At 49.6% G+C, this 15,812-nt stretch overlaps 2 protein-coding genes across 5 annotated transcripts; both read right to left on the reverse strand.

The window, feature by feature from the left end:
• Positions 1-95: 95 nt before the first annotated feature.
• On the reverse strand, positions 96-2,785 carry naa10 (N-alpha-acetyltransferase 10, NatA catalytic subuni). 2 transcript variants are annotated; one of them, XM_066710174.1, is made up of 8 exons: positions 2,604-2,785; positions 2,015-2,113; positions 1,776-1,834; positions 1,643-1,688; positions 1,450-1,565; positions 1,321-1,365; positions 1,049-1,133; positions 96-593 (listed from the first exon to the last, which is right to left on the reverse strand). In XM_066710174.1, the coding sequence occupies exons 1-8, from the start codon at positions 2,622-2,624 to the stop codon at positions 399-401; spliced, it is 666 nt and encodes a 221-aa protein (XP_066566271.1). In that variant the 5' UTR covers positions 2,625-2,785; the 3' UTR covers positions 96-398. The 2 variants fall into 2 exon arrangements, with proteins under 2 accessions (XP_066566271.1, XP_066566272.1); XM_066710175.1 differs by having other exon boundaries at positions 404-593; positions 1,030-1,133; positions 2,604-2,784.
• Positions 2,786-7,763: 4,978 nt separating this feature from the next.
• On the reverse strand, positions 7,764-15,657 carry LOC136753790 (ceramide kinase). 3 transcript variants are annotated; one of them, XM_066710179.1, is made up of 14 exons: positions 15,554-15,657; positions 14,704-14,903; positions 14,067-14,171; positions 13,759-13,884; positions 13,198-13,326; positions 12,998-13,061; positions 12,630-12,775; positions 12,456-12,530; positions 12,105-12,257; positions 11,057-11,162; positions 9,516-9,607; positions 9,110-9,333; positions 8,788-9,008; positions 7,764-8,530 (listed from the first exon to the last, which is right to left on the reverse strand). In XM_066710179.1, exons 2-14 carry the CDS (start codon positions 14,819-14,821, stop codon positions 8,443-8,445), a joined length of 1,647 nt encoding a protein of 548 aa, XP_066566276.1. In that variant the 5' UTR covers positions 14,822-14,903; positions 15,554-15,657; the 3' UTR covers positions 7,764-8,442. The 3 variants fall into 3 exon arrangements, with proteins under 3 accessions (XP_066566276.1, XP_066566275.1, XP_066566277.1); XM_066710178.1 differs by having other exon boundaries at positions 14,067-14,228; XM_066710180.1 differs by lacking the exon at positions 13,198-13,326 and having other exon boundaries at positions 14,067-14,228.
• Between the last annotated feature and the right edge of the window lie 155 nt (positions 15,658-15,812).

The following is a 15,812-nucleotide window of genomic DNA, read 5'->3' on the forward strand; positions in this document are numbered from 1 at the left end:
GGGGTGAGAGACCCAGCCACACGTGGGCAAGACACGCGGGCAGAAACCTCTCCAGCGCAGAATGACCCCCAAAACACAACCACAGCTCCACCAAGTTGACTTTGTACAGTTTTATTGAAAAGCAGAGCAAACAAAGAGTTGAGGTCAGTCGGAACCCCCCCTCCTCACAGGACACGCCAGCGACACGCCAGGGAGGAGACGAGCTCTGCGTCCATCAGTGTGTGTGTTTGTAAGTGTGTTAAGAGTCACGGGAGGAGCTGTCTTTGACATCAGTGCTCTCTGTGTACAGTGTGTGTGCGTTAGGAGTCCGAAGAGGAGCGGTCTTTGACATCAGTGCTCAGTGTGTGTGTGTGTTGTGTGCGCGCTCACTGTGTGTGCGTGTGCGCGCACAGTGTGTGTTAGGAGTCCGAAGAGGAGCTGTCTTTGACGTCTGTGCTCTCGGTGGCCTCGCTGACTTCGCTCACATCCTTGCTATCCCCCCCGCTGTCCTGGGGGTCGTCCAGCTTCCCGGGGAGGAGTGGGGCAGCACCGCCCTGGGGTGGGTCAGGCAGAACCCACGGTCGCCCCCTCTCCACCGCCCCCGGCCTGCGCAACTGAAGAGAGAGAGAGAGAGAGAGAGAGAGGGGTGGTTAGTGAACGTAGTGAACGTATGGGGCTAAATGCCGATAAAGTACCGAGATGAATATGTAGACTGTAGTAAAGCTGGAGGGGGAGAGAGCACACCGGGGCTAATACACAGAGAAAGAGATGGAGGAGCAGAGAGGAGGAGAGGAGCTGGAGCGCCACACAGGGTCAGTGAAGGGGCACAGCGATATCACACAGCACAGTGCTGCTGAAGCACAGAACTGTCGGGGTGCAGTATCAGTGTGTTCAGGTGCAGTAGTATCGGGGTGCAGTGTTGAGGTGCAATATTATCAGGGTGCAGTGTTGAGGTGCAATATTATCAGGGTGCAGTGTTGAGTTGCAGTATTATCAGGGTGCAGTGTCAGTGTATTGAGGTGCAGTATTATCGGGGTGCAGTGTCAGTACCCCCTGTCTCTGCCGGTACCTCGTCCGCCATCTGGGCCAGGTCTCTCTTCATGGCGTACGCGTCCTCGCCGTCTGCATAGTATTTCGGCTCTACCTCACTGATCCTGCAGAGAGAGAGGGAGGGAGGGAGAGGGAGAGCTGTCACAAACCGATTGCAGTAGTGACGGACAGGCAAACAGAGACAGGCATGTGCAAACACAGACACACCGGGACACACCGGTACAGACAGAAGGATAGAGACACACAGACAAGCAGACAGGTAGACGCACACAGAGATGCTTTGCCACTCACTGGAAGTTCAGTGTGTTGGAGTAGAGGTGGAGAGCCGCTCGGTTACTGCGAGTGAGAGAGAGAGAGAGTGTCAGTGGTTTACCGAATGTTTCCAGGGAATCAAGGTGTCAGGGTGTCAGACTGTCTCACCTCTTCCTGACGTGCAGGGAGACGTATTTGGCGTTGAAGTTTTCGATCATGGCACGAGACGCCTGGTCCATCAGCTTCTGAGCCAAACCCAGCCGCCTGTGAGAGCGTTTCACCGCCTGAGAGAGAGAGTCAATACTGACACACCACACACCATGGTCAGGACAGAGGCAGAGAGACCGAGAGAGAGACTCACCAGGGAGGTGATGTGTCCGTGGGGCACGTCATCGGGGTCCTCCTCCCTGCAGACAGACATTGAACCACAGAGAGTCAGACAGACAGACCTACACACACACAGTGAGACTCTGAGCTGGGGGGGGGACACTCACATCTTTGCCAACACATAGCCCACGATCTTCCCATTCTCATCCTCTGCGATGTAGGAGAGCTGCGGAGGGAGCGAGAGAGGGAGAGGGAGTGAGACAGTCTGGACTGTGGGCAGAGACAGTGTGTCAGTGGGTACAGGACTTAATCTGTGTGTGTGTTGTTTGTGTGTGTGTTATGTGGTGTTGTGTGTTTCTGTGGGGTGTGTGTATGTTGTGTGTATGTGGTGTGGTGTGTACAGTACCTGTGGCCAAGACAGGCCGTGATAGAAGTAGTATTTCATCTGATAGTTCTCTGGGAGACACAGCAGGTTGCAGTGCTGCATGTTCATCAGGTCCTCCGGCTGAGGCAGGAAGAGAGAGACAGAAAACCAGAGTCAACTGATGCTCAAAATAAACGTGTACACAACTACTTTTCATAAGTTAGTCCTACCACCACAGTTAATACTAATGATATCAAAATAGTTTAAAACATGTACTATTACTCCCTACCACCAATACCAATTAAAACGCATTTTTAAATACTGCTACAGCGATAAAAACAAAACAGAAAACGGAAGACTCTTGATCACAAAGCCGGGCTCGAAAAAACAGCGGTTCTCACTGCGACCCCGGCCTGACGAGTCACTCGAGCCCGAGGCTTTAGGCCTGCACCCGGAACTCAGTCTCTGGATCTGCGGGCGGTTCGCTACACAAACAAGGGAGGAGCTCAGACGGGCAGCTCAGGACTGGACCGAAGAGGACAGTCACATCGGGACAGCCATGTCCCTCTATCTCTGAACCCCAACCGGCGACCAGACGGGGACCCGGTCCCCTCACACCGGCGGCACTTACTCTGGCGTTTCGGATGTTCATCTTCGCGTCTGTGCGCCGGAGATCAGAGTGTGTTAAACGGCGATGTGTATTATTGTGTGTTGTGTGTATAAACGGGCAGCGGGATCACAGGGTTATATTGTCATATCCAGCATGTGGGAGCGCAATAGGACCAACCTAACCGCACTGCCATCACAGGCAACACAAACCCGCCCCCGGGCCCCGTGAGGGCCAATGGACAGTGATATAATTAGATTGACAGTAGGATTGTCCATTGGCATAGAAGAACCGTCTGTTGCAAGGGCTGTGTAGCCAATAGGATAGAGACTAGGGCGTGTCCGTTCATTCAGCACGTTAGGTTGAAAGAGCAGAGACCACAATACACTCACCTAAAGGATTATTAGAAACACCATACTTATACTGTGTTTGACCCCCTTTCGCCTTCAGAACTGCCTTAATTCTACGTGGCATTGATTCAACAAGGTGCTGAAAGCATTCTTTAGAAATGTTGGCCCATATTGATAGGATAGCATCTTGCAGTTGATGGAGATTTGTGGGATGCACATCCAGGGCACGAAGCTCCCGTTCCACCACATCCCAAAGATGCTCTATTGGGTTGAGATCTGGTGACTGTGGGGGCCAGTTTATTACAGTGAACTCATTTTCGTGTTCAAGAAACCAATTTGAAATGATTTGACCTTTGTGACATGGTGCATTATCCTGCTGGAAGTAGCCATCAGAGGATGGGTACATGGTGGTCATAAAGGGATGGACATGGTCAGAAACAATGCTCAGGTAGGCTGTGGCCTGTGTGCCAAGAAAACATCCCCTATACCATTACACCACCACCAGCAGCCTGCACAGTGGTAACAAGGCATGATGGATCCATGTTCTCATTCTGTTTACGCCAAGTTCTGACTCTACCATCTGAATGTCTCAACAGAAATCGAGACTCATCAGACCAGGCAACATTTTTCCAGTCTTCAACTGTCCAATTTTGGTGAGCTTGTGCAAATTGTAGCCTCTTTTTCCTATTTGTAGTGGTGATGAGTGGTACCCGGTGGGGTCTTCTGCTGTTGTAGCCCATCCGCCTCAAGGTTGTACGTGTTGTGGCTTCACAAATGCTTTGCTGCATACCTCGGTTGTAACGAGTGGTTATTTCAGTCAAAGTTGCTCTTCTATCAGCTTGAATCAGTCGGCCCATTCTCCTCTGACCTCTAGCATCAACAAGGCATTTTCGCCCACAGCACTCCCGCATACTGGATGTTTTTCCCTTTTCACACCATTCTTTGTAAACCCTAGAAATGGTTGTGCGTGAAAATCCCAGTAACTGAGCAGATTGTGAAATACTCAGACCGGCCCGTCTGGCACCAACAACCATGCCACGCTCAAAATTGCTTAAATCACCTTTCTTTCCCATTCAGACATTCAGTTTGGAGTTCAGGAGATTGTCTTGACCAGGACCACACCCCTAAATGCATTGAAGCAACTGCCATGTGATTGGTTGGTTAGATAATTGCATTAATGAGAAATTGAACAGGTGTTCCTAATAATCCTTTAGGTGAGTGTATTTTAAGAGCAGATGGATGGGATAGTTGTGCGGAAGACAAATTATGGTAAAAGCATGGTAAGCTACAGTTTACCATGGTAAAAACCATATGGGCCAAAGACTGCACTCGTCCCATACGACACCCCCCGTTGAAACTATATTTTTACCATGGTATGTCACAACTATAAGTCATATTATTATTATTATTATTATTATTTCTTGGCAGACGCCCTTATGCAGGGCGACTTACAACATAAGTGCAAACAAAGTGCAAGAATACAGTTAAGTACAAGGCATCAATCATTAGAAATTCAAGTTAACTAAAACATAGCAATTCAAAATACATTTTACAAATTCCAATTTACAATTTACACAAGTACAGTAAGTGACGTCCTACATCCTGGATGGTGAAAGTGCTGTCAAGATGTAGGGTCACAGTCAAGGGCTACAGGAAAGGGAGCAAGGAGGAAAACAATCAAGAACGCGAGAAGCATAATAAGAACTGTGAAGTGCTACAGTCAGGGAAAAAAGTATTTGATCCCCTGCGGATTTTGTACGTTTGCCCACTGACAAAGAAATGATCAGTCTATAATTTTAATGGTAGGTGTATTTTAACAGTGAGAGACAGAATAATAACAACAAAAATCCAGAAAACGCATTTCAAAAAAGTTATAAATTGATTTGCATGTTAATGATGGAGATAAGTATTTGACCCCTTCGACTTAGTACTTGGTGGCAAAACCCTTGTTGGCAATCACAGAGGTCAGACGTTTCTTGTAGTTGGCCACCAGGTTTGCACACATCTCAGGAGGGTTTTTGTCCCACTCCTCTTTGCAGATCCTCTCCAAGTCATTAAAGTTTCGAGGCTGACGTTTGGCAACTCGAACCTTCAGCTCCCTCCACAGATTTTCTATGGGATTAAGGTCTGGAGACTTGCTAGGCCACTCCAGGACCTTAATGTGCTTCTTCTTGAGCCACTCCTTTGTTGCCTTGGCTGTGTGTTTTGTGTCATTGTCATGCTGGAATACTCATCCACGACCCATTGTCAATGCCCTGGCTGAGGGAAGGAGGTTCTCACCCAAGATTTGACGGTACATGGCCCCGTCCATCGTGCCTTTGATGCGGTGCAGTTGTCCTGTCCCCTTAGCAGAAAAACACCCACAAACCTCCATGTTTGGCGGTGGGGATGGTGTTCTTGGGGTCATAGGCAGCATTCCTCCTCCTCCAAACAGGTTGATGACAAAGAGCTCGATTTTGGTCTCATCTGACCACAACACTTTCACCCAGTTCTCCTCTGAATCATTCAGATGTTCATTGGCAAACTTCAGACGGGCCTGTACATGTGCTTTCTTGAGCAGGGGGACCTTGCGGGCGCTGCAGGATTTCAGTCCTTCACGGCGTAGTGTGTTACCAATTGTTTTCTTGGTGAGTATGGTCCCAGCTGCCTTGAGATCATTAACAAGATCCTCCCGTGTAGTTCTGGGCTGATTCTTCACCGTTCTCATGATCATTGAAACTCCACGAGGTGAGATCTTGCATGGAGCCCCAGACCGAGGGAGACTGACAGTTATTTTGTGTTTCTTCCATTTCCAATAATCGCACCAACTGTTGTCACCTTCTCATCAAGCTGCTTGGCGATGGTCTTGTAGCCCTTTAAGAGAGTGCTCTTAATCTCAGCTCGTTACTTGTATAAAAGAAACCTGGGAGCCAGAAATTTTGCTGATTGATAGGGGATCAAATACTTATTTCCCTCATTAACATGCAAATCAATTTATAACTTTTTTGAAATGCGTTTTTCTGGATTTTTTTGTTGTTATTCTGTTTCTCACTGTTAAAATACACCTACCATTAAAATTATAGACTGATAATTTCTTTGCCAGTGGGCAAACGTACAAAATCAGCAGGGGATCAAATACTTTTTTCCCTCACTGTATCTAGCAGGGATAAAATGACTAATATTACAAGTACTGTGTGAAAAGAGGTGTCTTGAGTAAGCACTGGAATGAGGTCAAGGACTCTGCTGTTTTGACTTCGGTGGGCAGGTCGTTCCATCATTTAGGGGGCAGGGATGAGAAGGAGCGGCTCTGGAGGAAGGAGAGTGGAGAGGAGGTAGAGTTAGTCATGTGGCACTGGAGGAGCGCAGTGGTCTGGAGGGGATGTATGGAGAGACGAAGGTCTGAAGGTAGCTTGGAGCAGTGTGGTTGAGACAGCGGTAGGTGAGGTCAATGTCTTGAACTGAATGCGTGCCGGTATTGGGAGCCAGTGGAGGGAGCGGAGCAGTGGAGCAGCATTTGCGAATCGGGGCAGAGAGACACCAAACGAGCCGCAGAGTTCTGGATGAGCTGGAGCGGCAGGTAGTAGTTGCAGGCAGGCCGGCCAGGAGGGAGTTGCAGTAGTCCATGCGGGAGAGGACCAGTGACTGGACGAGCAGCTGAGTCGAGTAGTCAGTGAGGGAAGGACAGATCTGGCTTATGTTGCTCAGGAAGAATCTGCAGGTGTGTGTCAGCGTGGTGATGTGCTGGGTGTAGGAAAGCGCAGGATCGAGGGCGACTCCTGGATTCTTAGTAGAAGAAGAAGGAGAGAGTGTGGTGGATTCCAAGGGGATCGATAGTACTACACAATATGGTCTAATTTTGCTTTAATGCAGACATTTTTGAGCCACACATTTTTAATATCAGCCCAACACTCGTGTAGAACTGGAGTATTAATATCACCTGTTTAACCGAGAAGTAGAGTTGTGCGTCATCTGCATACAAACGAAAGTTCACCCCATGTCTACGGATAATCTCACCTCTGCATCTGTAAAGAGAATAGCAGAGACCCCCGGACAGAGCCCTGAGAGACACCACAGTTACTGTCTGTTGAGGAGGCATGATCTACACCAGTCCAGACCAGTTTGAGACAAGCCTTCCCATTCTTTAACTGGGGAACAGAAGAAAAATATGATTATTAAAGATTTTGTTTGTTCTCACATGCTGACTTATATTAATAATCTCATGCTGATACTGCTAATACATATAACAGTAGTAGTAATACTGCTGCTAGCACTGCTGCTAATAATGAGCTTATTAAATTGCCAAAGGACAGCTAGCAGTAGTGCAATATGTCCACCAGGGGAAAGCACACCCACAGTGATCAATAGTTACATCTAAGAGTTGCAGTACACAGGTGTGTGTGAGGGGGGATTGTATACACTGTACACAACACATTGTATACACTATACACAGCACTGTGCATACAATGCATAATTTACTACCTCCCTCCAGCAGCAGAGCGCTGGCATCCCAAGCAGCCTGCTGAGTGAGAGCAGCAGAGAGACTCAGCCCAGCCGCACTGACGGCATTCCTCACTAACACACACACTCTAACACCTATACACACAGACACACACCCACACACATACACTGACTCACACACACACACTCACACCCTCAGTTAGCTGCAGAGCGACAGTGATGTAGAGAACAACAGACACTCGTCTCTCCAGTCCTGCAGGTCGCACCACTGGACTGGACTGACCGCTCACACTGGAAACACTGGTCTGTCTGAGGCACTAACAGGAAACGCAGGCTCCGTGTGTGTGTGTGTGAGTGTAAATGGGAATTTAAATACGTGCACAGAGCCACAGAGCAGTGTGTTTGTCAGGCACAGCTTTATTCACATTTCTCCAACATCTCACTTCACATCATTACCCACACTGCTGCTGGGCTGTGTTGGCAACACTATGCACACTGTCACAATGTCACAATGCATAATTCTGTCATCTCCTTCATCTCACTATCCTTAGCTGAGCACAAGCTCTCCTTTTGTCATCCAGCAGTTGCCCCCCTCTGATAGTCTGACGAGGCATCATATCCCTCCAGGGCTGATGATGCATCCTCACCCGAACACCTCACAGTCGTCCCCACCCAAGGGCTGATGAGGGACCCCCACCTGAGGGAAGCCACAGCCAGCAGCACCAGAACTTCCTGTCTGATAAAACTACACTGCCTGGAGGGGAGGCGGCCATGAGGCCCTGGATCTCCAGAGATCTCTCATCTTCTGTAACAATCTGTAGCCACTGCAGTTTTTGATTCCCTCTCTTCCGTGCCCAGTGGTTTGTTTGATGACTTCAGTATATTTGTCTATTTGTTGGTTTTCAAACTGTAAGGCGCTCTGTGGCCCCAGCGAAGGGCCCTTTTCTAAATAATAACCGATCACTTGATCAGTTGATCCTTCCATTCTGAAGGGAGTACGGAGTCACAAGGAGACAGAGTTACAGGGTTATGTTATTGTGTTCCCGTGTTCGCAGTCTTCCCACAATGCCGTGTGGTCAGCGGTACCTCCTCCTTCCATCCCGCTGATTCCTGAAAGGCCCCTCGATCCCACGTGCAAACAGACGCACCAGCTGGCAATGCACCCTGGGAAACACACAGCCATTACACTACAGTGTGTACAGCAGTGTGTGTGTTACTACATGTGTGTGGCTGTGTGTGTGTGTCTGTTGTGGTAACACACACAAAGTAACGCACATGTGTTACTGTGTGTGTTACTGCGAGTGTGGCTGTGTGAGCTACAGTGCGTGTCTGTTATTGCATGTGTGTCTTACTGTGTATTTACTGTGTGCGTCTGTGTGTGTGGCTGTGTGAGCTATGGTGCGTCTCACAGAGTGACTGACCGTGCCAGTATGGCACTGTGGGGCAGCACTTCTCCATCGCAGTTCCAGCACGAGCGAGGGGGTGCGTCTCCACAGCCCCCCCCACACAGGTGCCGCTTCTTCCTCTGACTCGAAGGCTCCCTCCCTCTCTCCACCTCCCCCTCCTCCTCATCCTCATCTCCGCAGGGGGGTGTGAAGCGCAGGGCCTTCACTCGGTACACGTCCACGAAGGGCAGGTCAAACTGAGAGACAGAGAGACAGACAGACAGACAGAGGGGCATTAATAACAGACTGGTGCTGCAACCCTTCCCTGCCTGTCTGCTCCTCTGCTCCTCCCCGTCACCTGGTCCTTGCTGTTGGTGTGCCGGCTCAGGTGCGTGAGGAAGCCGCAGGGGGAGCAGTCGCGCACCAGGATGAGGTCGGCCGTGCCGTCTGCCAGGTGGGCGGAGGGCGACAGGCCGGCTGGGCTCTTGGGACAGGCACTGGACATGCAGGTCAGACTGACCGCGCGGAAACGGCCCTCCACTGACCGCCATGGACTGCTCGCCCCCTCCTCAGTGGAGCCCCCTGTGGTGCAGAGAGAGGGAGAGAGGTTCTTATTGCACACAGACACTAAGGGGTACAGAAGGAAAATGGGGGAGAGGGAGAGAGAAAGGGAGAGATCAAGAGAGAGAGGGGGGGGGTTCTGTGCAGGGCTGTGTCAGGGTAGGGAGAAAGAGAGGGAGAGAAGGAGAGGGAGCTGTGGTTACCTGGGGTCTGGAAGCTGTCCTGCGAGATGGTGTCGAATGACAGGTCACTCACACTGCACAGCCACTCTCTGCTCGCTGAGCACACCTGGCACCTGACACACACAACACAGGGTTACACAATGGACACCTGCACACAGATACAGGGTTACACTAAACACACACACACAAGAACATAAGAAAGTTTACAAACGAGAGGAGGCCATTTGCCCCATCGTGCTCGTTTGGTGTCCATTAATAACTAAGTGATCAAGGATCCTATCCAGTCTGTTTTTGAATGTTCCCAAATTGTCTCTTCAGCCAAATCGCTGGGGAGTTTGTTCAGATTGTGACGCCTCTCTGTGTGAAGAAGTGTCTCCTGTTTTCTGTCTTGAATGCCTTGAAGCCCAATTTCCATTTGTGTCCCCGGGTGCGTGTGTCCCTGCTGATCTGGAAAAGCTCCTCTGGTTTGATGTGGTCGATGCCTTTCATGATTTTGAAGACTTGGATCAAGTCCCCGCGTAGTCTCCTCTGTTCCAGGGTGAAAAGGTTCAGGTCCTCAGTCTCTCACTAGGACATTCCCTTCAGACCTGGAATAAGTCTGGTTGCTCTCCTCTGAACTGCCTCTAGAGCAGCAATATCTTTCTTGAAGTGTGGTGCCCAGAACTGTCCACAGCATCCAGATGAGCTCTAACTAGTGCATTGTACAGTCTGAACATCACTGCCCTTGTTCTCAATTCTACACTTTTGACAAAATACCCTAACACTCTGTTTGCCTTTTTTATTGCTTCCCCACATTGTTTGGATGGAGAAAGTGAGGAGTCCACGTAGACTCCTAGGTCTTTCTCATGCGTTACTTCATCTAGTACTACTCCTCCCATAGTGTAATTATAGTGGACATTATTGTTACCTGCATGTATTACCTTGCACTTGTCCACATTGAATTTCATCTGCCAGGTGTCGGCCCACAACTGAATATTATCTAAGTCCCTTTGAATAGCCTGTGCTGCCGAGATGGTGGCTCAGCAGATACAGATTTTAGTATCATCTTCAAATTTTACAAGTTTGCTAACTATCCCAGAGTCCAGATCATTAATATAGATTAGAAAAAGCACAGGCCCTAGTACTGATCCCTGTGGAACTCCACTAACAACCTCACTCCAGTTAGAAGCGACTCCTCTAATTGACACCTTTTTGATATCATATCATATGCTTTCACATGATCTACAGCTGCAGTTGCATGTTCAACAAATTCTAATAAATTAGTAAGATATGATCTGCCTCCTCTAAACCCATGTTGACTATCTCCAAGAATATGGTTTTCATTAAGATGCTCCTCTATTTTCTGTCTAATAATTTTTTCCAACATTTTACAGGTGATGCAGGTGAGACTGATTGGTCTGTAATTTCCTGGCTCAATTTTATCCCCTTTCTTGTGAATTGGTATGACATTTGCGGTCTTCCAGTCAGTTGGCACATCCCCTGTTCTAAGTGTCATTTGGACACACACACAGACACACAGACAAACAGACAGTGCGAGTTACACACTGTACACACTCAGTTACCCAGAGAGGCAGCGGGTCTTGTCTCGGGGGCTGGTCAGCTGGTTGCCTGCCAGCTGGAACTCCACTGTGCCCTGATAGGAGCGATTACTGAGGAACATCATCACCCCTGAGAGAGAGGGGCATTAATACTGCTGCACATGGACAGAACCACAGCAGAGAGAGAGGGAGAGAGGGAGACAGGGAGACAGACAGCCAGTGAGACAGAAGGAGAGGGAGGGAGGGACAGAAGTCTGGCAAATGAGAGATTAATGCACTTTCATGTGTGTTCCAGTGGCCTGCAGGACTATTACAGTGTGGTGCATTGAAGTAAAACCCCACAGTAAACTGCATGTGATTGTGCTGAAGTTCAGCACAGAGAGAGGGAGGAGAGAGACAAGCTGGTCGAGCTCTGCAGTACCAGTTCAGCTGCATTTTTGCGTTGCAGTTGAGCCAGTTAAACACCACAGAGCTGCAAATGGGGTGACAGAGAGAGACACACACACAGATGGAGACAACACTCAGTCAGCCAGTCAGAATATCTGTGCTTCAGTCAGTGTATCAGTGTGTCAGTAAATCAGTGTGTCAGTCAGCGTGTCAGTGTATCAGTGTGTCAGTGATGATTTAATCTCTGACTTTGAAAACTAATATTTTTAAGCTCTGCTTTTCTAATCATCATAACCCATAGTGCCACTGATATGCCATGGACATGTTATGCACAAGGACATTTGTTATCTCACGGTCAGAAGCTGATCACAATCTTGTTTTCAGCTATAGACCAGATATCCCCCCCTGCCCCAAGGGCTGACGAGGCACCCCCAACTAGAGGGACGACCACAGACAGCAGCACCACGTCTTCTTGCCGCCGGTCTGATAGGTTATTCTGCCTGGAGGGGAGGCAGCCATTAGGCCTGGGCCTTTAGCTGTGGACCCCCAGAGATGCATCTTCTCCTGTAAGAATCTGCCATTTGTTGATCCTGAATCTGGTTTGTGTTTTTCTCTCCTCTGTGCCCAGTATACCTTGCAAAGGGTGATTGACTTACTGATTGATCAGTTTATCTCGCTCTCTGACCTGAGTAGTCATATCTGACTGGTCCCATCCAGCGGTGTCGGTCACTCTCCTCCAGCACATCGCCGTAGAACCCGTATCCCACCAGGGAGACGGAGTACCGCATCAGCTGATCCCGGTGATGGACAGAGCACACATCCAGGGGCTGGCTGTCCCCTGAGAGAGGCAGAGAGAGGCTGTGGTCAGGGACTGACTGTAGTGCAGTGCCAGCAGTAGTATGATTATTATGTACCGTCCTGTATACTGCACTGTACTATACGTCGCTGACACTGCACTGCACTACACTACACAGGAGTGTGTTGGGCAGCAGGATTGTGTCGTGTCTTGTGTGTTGTGCAGTGTGTCCAAGCTTACCTATGATGATATGCAGGGCAGAGGTCACAGGGTCATTCACACCCACGGTGGCGAAACACACACAGTCCGTGGAGCCTGAGAAACACACACACGCACATTAGCATTGATGTTATTCTAGTGGTAGTTATTGTTTTTGTTGCTGTAATTGCATTTGTCCTTGTCATGGTTCCTGACCTGCCGGAATGATGCCGATGCGCAGACTGCAGGGCTCCAGGGTCGCCGAGGGGTCGTTTTCCGAGATGCCCGCCTCCTGCTGCGTCCGGCCAATCAGCCCGTGCATCAGCTCACTGAACATGCCATCCCCTCCCACACATACCAACCTGGGAAGAACATACAGACATGCAGACACCCGGACACGCAGACACAGGGACACAAAGACACAAAGTGTGTATTCAATTCTGTGTAGAAATGTAAGTGGTATTAGCATGTTTCTGTGTTGGTGTGTTAGCATGTTGTGTAGTTCCCATACCGTTAGTGCACTGTCCCCACTCCTGCATCCACACAGCTCACTCCCTCCCTCCCTCCCTCCCTCCCTCCCTCACCCATCAAAGCCGCTCAGGTCCTTCTTCAGGATGTGGTCTCGGGCGTGGTTGGCTCGCTCCGTCTCTGACCATAAGAAACAACACACTCAACACAGATACATTAACACACCAACAAAATGACACTGGACGCATTCAACACTGACAATGTGCACCCCGCTGGTCTCTCCCTCCCTCCTTCATCTGCTCTCTCTCTCTCTCACCAAGTACGTGTGTGCTGATCCCGGCCAGCTCGAACAGTGGTGACACCTGTGATTGGTAGATCTTGCGGCCATGGCCCCGCCCCCCGAACGGGTTGATAAACACAAGCAGCCGCTGGGGACGACACCTTACTGAGAGAGAGGGAGAGGGGGACCAGAGAGGAACAGAAAGGGAGGGAGAGAGAGACAGGGAGGTGGGGTTGGGGGGAGCGGACTAAGAGTTAGGTTCGAGGTCAGCATACAGTTAGTATAGCGTGCTGATATAATCACCTGATCACTCATCCTCACAAACAAACTCTCACTCTCTTTCACTCATTTTTTTCTCTCTAACTCTCCCACTCCATCCCTCCATCTCTCTCTCAGTGTGAGTCAACGGTGTTTTCAGTAGCCCAGCCGCCCAAAACAAGCACCGCTTCGTGTGTGTCCACACCCACACCCACGTGTCTCAGAGTGCTGCCGGGGTTTATCTATTAGTGTTGGTGTGCGTCGGTGTGTAGGTGTGCGAGAGTATGTTTACACAATGTGTCAGTGTGTGTGCTCAGTGTGTAGGGGGGCTGTGCTCACTGTGCTGCTGCAGGCAGGTCCTCAGAGCGCTGACCCACAGCTCTCGCAGGTCCCGGCTCGGAGCAGAGAAAACACGGCGTCCCAGAGTCCAGCGTGGACTGTGGCCACTGCGCTGCACGAACAGCACTGTAATATATATACAGTTCAGGGACAGGGGCTAACACAGGACAGAGGGACAGTACAGGCAAACAGAGACAGTATGTGGGGCCAGTACAGGGACAGTGTGTGGACAGGGACAGTGTGTGTGGACAGTACAGGGACAGTGTTTCTGGACAGTACAGGGACAGTGCCAATGTACAGAGACTCACCAGTGAAGTCCCTCTCAGACACCTGCACTTTCCTGTAGGGCAGGAACTCCATGATGCCTTCCTGCACGGCCACCACCTCCGACACCGGCACCACTCGAGACTTGTCTGCAGCAGGGCACAGTCTGTTACAGCTCAGTACAGCACAGAGTCTATTACAGCACACTGCAGTACAGCACAGAGTCTGTTATAGTACAGTACAGCACAGTCTGTTACAGCACACTGCAGCACAGCACAGAGAGAGACAGGTGATCTGGAAAGTTCCAGCAGTGGGACAGGAGCTGCAGCCATGCATTCCACACATGCCTCTGCTTCCTGTTGCCTCCCTGTCCCACTGACACAGCACAGCGCATCACGACTCAACGCAACGCAACGCAACGCAACGCAGGACCATGCAGCAGAAGAGGAAGACTTGTGATTGGTAGATCTTCTGGCTGCGGCTGTGCACCCCCTCCCACTGTAACATTGGTAGATTGTGTGTTTGTGTTGATTTAAACACTGTCACTACATTGTTGTTCCCTCTGTGCTGTTGCACACACAGCCCTGAGTGCCTGCACTGTGCAGTGTTGTGTTGTAACACAGTGAGCTGTGCTGTGTTGGACTGGACTGTGCTGTGCTGTATTAAGGGCAGTACTAGTACCTTTATTCTTGCGGTTCTGCCGGTCCATTGGGGTCCAGCTGAGGCATTTGGCACAGAGAGTAGTCCAGTGCTTCTTCTTTCCAATCCAGAGACTGGACTGCAGGCCCTCCATGGTCATGGAGCTGAGCTGAACTGGACTGGACTGGACTGAACTGGACTGGACTGGACTGGGCTGAGACACTAGTCACAGCCCAGTAGATCTATAACGATCAATGACTTGTAAGTCCAGATATGGGCAGCCTATTCCTGAGCTTTATTACCATATGAAAACAACAAAACTAAGCATTATTGCACAAATATCATGTGTCACTAACAGTAAATGCATCAATTTCCAAAAACAATAATGGTAATTGTATAGAGCATCGACACTAAATGATTTATAATAAAACAACACAACTATCTGCAACTATCAACACACTATCACCCGGGACACACAACCACGGTGCGGACGGACAGGTGACTGGGCCTCCACCCCTCACAGAGCCGTGGAAACCCACGGGCTCACAACATCCCAAGGACTGGTTTGAAACTGGATTCATCTGAATTTATGAGGTACGTTTTAAGTTGAGCGGGGAATTCATGTCGAATTTAAGATTAATTAAAACGCTTTTAAATTTGCTAAATACGATCCGACAGGTGTGTTGCTGGTGTATGATGTCAGAAGACAACCATGGAGCAGCTCAGCGCAGCTCAGAGCGCACTAGGCTTAGGGCTGTGAAGTATCAACGTATTCAAGGGCTAAAATGAGCTGAAATGTGTATTAGGATTATTAGTTCTACTACGCCATGTGTCACTCAGATATGAGGTGTGAGGGAACAAGAATCGGTTTTGTGGGAATATTTGTACTCACGGTACTCAGCGGGGCTGTGGCCCGGCGGTCCGGTCTCTGCGCGGTGAGGAGCGGCTCTCCGGTCCGGCTCACACTGGCGCTGCTGCACCTGTGCTGTCAATCAGCTGATGCGACTCCACCACAACCCGCACACCTGTATATTTGCATAGCATGGCTGTGATTGGCCGGCGCTTTCCCCAGACCACGCCCACCATGTTTGCGGAAGTTAGTTCTTTCTTATTATGTTTTATGGAACATAATTAGATAACATAATTTATGT

This window comes from Amia ocellicauda, chromosome 7 (assembly GCF_036373705.1).
Source record: "Amia ocellicauda isolate fAmiCal2 chromosome 7, fAmiCal2.hap1, whole genome shotgun sequence".
In the NCBI taxonomy this organism is placed as follows: domain Eukaryota; kingdom Metazoa; phylum Chordata; class Actinopteri; order Amiiformes; family Amiidae; genus Amia; species Amia ocellicauda.

Excerpts from the sequence above, each read along its gene's own strand:
- naa10 (XM_066710174.1), bottom strand. The coding sequence starts at position 2,624 with ATGAACATCCGAAACGCCAGA. Across the intron at positions 1,689-1,775 it reads GGCTATGTGTTGGCAAAGAT|GGAGGAGGACCCCGATGACG; the intron begins GTGAGTGTCCCC and ends GTCTGTCTGCAG. Across the intron at positions 594-1,048 it reads TGGCCCAGATGGCGGACGAG|TTGCGCAGGCCGGGGGCGGT; the intron begins GTACCGGCAGAG and ends CTCTCTCTTCAG.
- LOC136753790 (XM_066710178.1), bottom strand. The coding sequence starts at position 14,821 with ATGACCATGGAGGGCCTGCAGTCCAGTCTCTGGATTGGAAAGAAGAAG. Across the intron at positions 13,062-13,197 it reads GATCAGCACACACGTACTTG|AGACGGAGCGAGCCAACCAC; the intron begins GTGAGAGAGAGA and ends TCTTATGGTCAG. Across the intron at positions 11,163-12,104 it reads AGTCAGATATGACTACTCAG|GGGTGATGATGTTCCTCAGT; the intron begins GTCAGAGAGCGA and ends CCTCTCTCTCAG.